Raw genomic sequence first — 3,027 nt, 5'->3', positions numbered from 1 at the left:
TGTTCTGATACTCAAGAAAACAAGGGGAAAGAGGACAATACAAATCTTGCTAAATGAATCAACGGTCACAAAATTGACTTACACAAATTTAAAAAACGTGCAACTTACATACAATTACAGTGGAAAGTGTCCTCTAAACACGACGGGTAGGCAAATATGATTAGGTGTCGTCTAGTTACCTCCACCATAAGAATCTACGATCTTATTAATGTGTTAATAGTTTATTATGATGACATAATTTAGTCTTGATGGAACAATGGTTTGGACCCTCATTCTCCAAACTTTGGTCATAGATCTACGACCTATTTGACTGCAGTCATTAACGGGCATTTCTTGTAATGAGAAATAAAAGAGTTGACATTCTTCCAGATTCGAGCATGTAACAGCACATCACTGTAAAATACACATATCATCTAAAAATATATGAAGTACTCATATTAATTACACACTCTTGCTCCAGAAAATGGAAGGACAAGGAAGAGAAATTTCGGTAGGACAAATGTAAGCTTCCAACACCAACTGATCCGGCGGTCAACTCACTATTCGGAAAAATAAAAGAGACCAAGAAAGGGATTAAACAGGAACCGGGGAGGCAGGCAACTCACTCACTGCAATACACTTCTACTTGTCTTAGAATTCACTCACTCACTCACTCGCTACACGGCAATCAATGGGCCCTCTGCTTGACCAAACTTAAGGCCCAGGCTGAAAATTGCGCAGCCAGGCCCAATCATACAGACACCTCTGGGTGTCCCGACTTCTGATCTCCCTCCCTGCTGACTGTCTCGCCTCACTGCAGCCTGTCATCATGCGAGAACAAGGACGGAGGCGAGCAGCGCCGAGACGACGACGGCGAAGACCACCGCCGTGTGCCTCCCTGCGCCGGCCGCTGCGTCGGCGCTCTTCCCGCCGGAGGTACCTGCAACCAGCGAATGCCAAGGGCGTACGAGAAAGTTAGTTGTACAGTTCTGAACTGACATGCTAATTAACCATGCAGAAGGAAGATTTACGTACAGTTTAGAACTGGATACTACGGTCTAGTACTGAAAAGCACCACAGATTTAGGTACAGATTCCCTTTTTCTCAAACGGAGATTTAGGTACAGTTATGGTTAGTGGTTACCCACAAAGTTCAGTTAAGACCAGGCACCGAACACCGGCCGGAGGGTACACGACTGTCAGGACACGTACGGTGTTAGGCGGGCCATGCATACCATGCAGGGCATTGACTGATCCCGCCACCACTAACCTCCGGCTAGAAATGAATGCGCACTGTTGCCAGTATCTTTCTCAGCATAACTGCAGAGTTGCGTGGGCGCTCGCGGTCACATTCGTACACGTCGCGCTCGCGCAAGGAGGCTGCTGCTCATGCCCATGCCATGTGTGGTGCGTATAGTGTGTGCCGTGTAGTGCGCACGTTCTTCCGGCGTGTATAATTACACGGTTTGCATGAAAATGTTCACTTCAGTCTGTCCATTTTGGCACGAGGAAGCACAGTCCTGAGTCAGAGATGGCCGCGTGTCGCCCGCGGAGCCGATCGAGGCAGAGATTGACACGTTTGGGTACGGCTGCAGGGTTAGAAGGATGGTCTAAGCGGCAGCTCGATCGGCGAAGGAGGCGACACGGCGGACAGGGAGGGGCGGCGGCGGCGGCAGCGTGGCAGATGGTTATTAGGCCAGCGTCGGAGGCGTGGGTAGATGTCGACGACAGCGGTGGCGAGATGAAGACAAGGGGGGAAGAATAGAATATGGCTGCTTCACAAGGGAGAGGAAGATTAGGCGCTCCTTAAAAAGTAACAGAGATGATTTTGCTCACCGTAAAATAAAAGATGATTTTGCTAGTATTTGATCCCAAGAAATGATGATTTGCTAGTATTCGATCCGAGAATATACTCATGTGCTAGTTAAGTGGCTAGAGGAGTATGTATAATATACCGGTGACGGCGGCGCTGCCGCCGGCGGTGGCGTTCTTGCCCTCGTGCTCGATCCCGTACTGCTTGAAGATCTCGGCCTCCTTGGAGTCCGGCGACATGTTGAGGATCTCTGCACCCAAAAGCAACTTGTTTAGTGTGCACGGCGGCGGCGCAGCAGCACCGGCCGATCGATGGGACATGCCACATGAGTAGTACGTACTGGGGCAGTCGGAGAAGGTGGCCGGGATGTTGCAGGCGGAGGGGAGGTTCATGGCGCGGGTGACGTTGAACTTGATCCCGAGGGTGGGCTCGTCGCGGTCCTTGACCAGCACGCACAGGCACTTCTTGCTGACGCCCAGCACCTGCCGGAACCCGGAGCAGCAGTCCGGCGTGGGCGAGCGCGCCGTCGCCGCCAGCTGCACGTACGTCAGGCACGTCGCCAGCCCCATGAGCTTGTCCGCGCACTCCGCCCGGTCCGCCGCGAAGTCCGCGCCCGCGAGCCCGACCAGCAGGGCCATCAACGCCGCCACCACCGCGCCACTACGCCGAGCCGCCATGGCTACCTGCTAACTAGCTAGCTTGCTGGTCGACCGATCGCGACCGCACTGCCACAGTTGGCTGGTGAATTTTGTGTGTTCCTCTTGAGTGCGTGCGTGCGTGCGACGCCGACGCCTTCGACTCGAGCTAAGCGATGACTGACGTGGTGTGGTGTGGCTGGGTTCTTGGGTATATATAGAAGAAGATACGTACGCGCATGGAGAAGTAGCGTAGTACATGTGGTGACTGGTGAGGCGGTGAAATGTGTGTTGGATCATCATCAGTGGATCGATCGGACAAGTGAGAGTGGTGTGTGGTACTGCGAGGCTGTGGCGATGTGATTAGCAGAGCTAGCTAGGGTGATTGATTGGAGTAATGGAGTTAGTTGGGGAGGTGGCTTGGCTGGCGAGATTGCGTGCGTGCGCGTTTTCGCTTGCTAGCTCGTGGTCGTGGCCTCGTGGGGCACGTACCGTGGAACTGTGCTGTACATGCATGGGTGGTGGGCCGGTGCGTATCGATCTGCTTAACATGATACGTATGTGCGTCTGTATACTTACTATACTATAAACATCTCTGGCT

At 52.6% G+C, this 3,027-nt stretch overlaps 1 protein-coding gene across 1 annotated transcript; it reads right to left on the bottom strand.

Moving 5' to 3' along the window:
* Window positions 1–414: 414 nt before the first annotated feature.
* Window positions 415–2,632, bottom strand: LOC125511030 (non-specific lipid transfer protein GPI-anchored 14-like). Its single transcript, XM_048676313.2, has 3 exons — window positions 2,132–2,632; window positions 1,934–2,041; window positions 415–919 (listed from the first exon to the last, which is right to left on the bottom strand). The coding sequence occupies exons 1-3, from the start codon at window positions 2,466–2,468 to the stop codon at window positions 807–809; spliced, it is 558 nt and encodes a 185-aa protein (XP_048532270.1). The 5' UTR covers window positions 2,469–2,632; the 3' UTR covers window positions 415–806.
* Between the last annotated feature and the right edge of the window lie 395 nt (window positions 2,633–3,027).

The sequence above is a fragment of the Triticum urartu genome, chromosome 5A (assembly GCF_056163025.1).
Source record: "Triticum urartu cultivar PI428250 chromosome 5A, HENAU_Tu73, whole genome shotgun sequence".
Classification (NCBI taxonomy): Eukaryota; Viridiplantae; Streptophyta; class Magnoliopsida; order Poales; family Poaceae; genus Triticum; species Triticum urartu.
This window is presented reverse-complemented; position numbering and strand designations above follow the sequence as displayed.

Coding starts and splice junctions, on each gene's coding strand:
- LOC125511030 (XM_048676313.2), bottom strand. CDS start 2,468: ATGGCGGCTCGGCGTAGTGGCGCGGTGGTGGCGGCGTTGATGGCCCTG. Junction 2,042..2,131: donor CACCTTCTCCGACTGCCCCA/GTACGTACTACT, acceptor TTTTGGGTGCAG/AGATCCTCAACATGTCGCCG. Junction 920..1,933: donor CGGCAGCGCCGCCGTCACCG/GTATATTATACA, acceptor CGCTGGTTGCAG/GTACCTCCGGCGGGAAGAGC.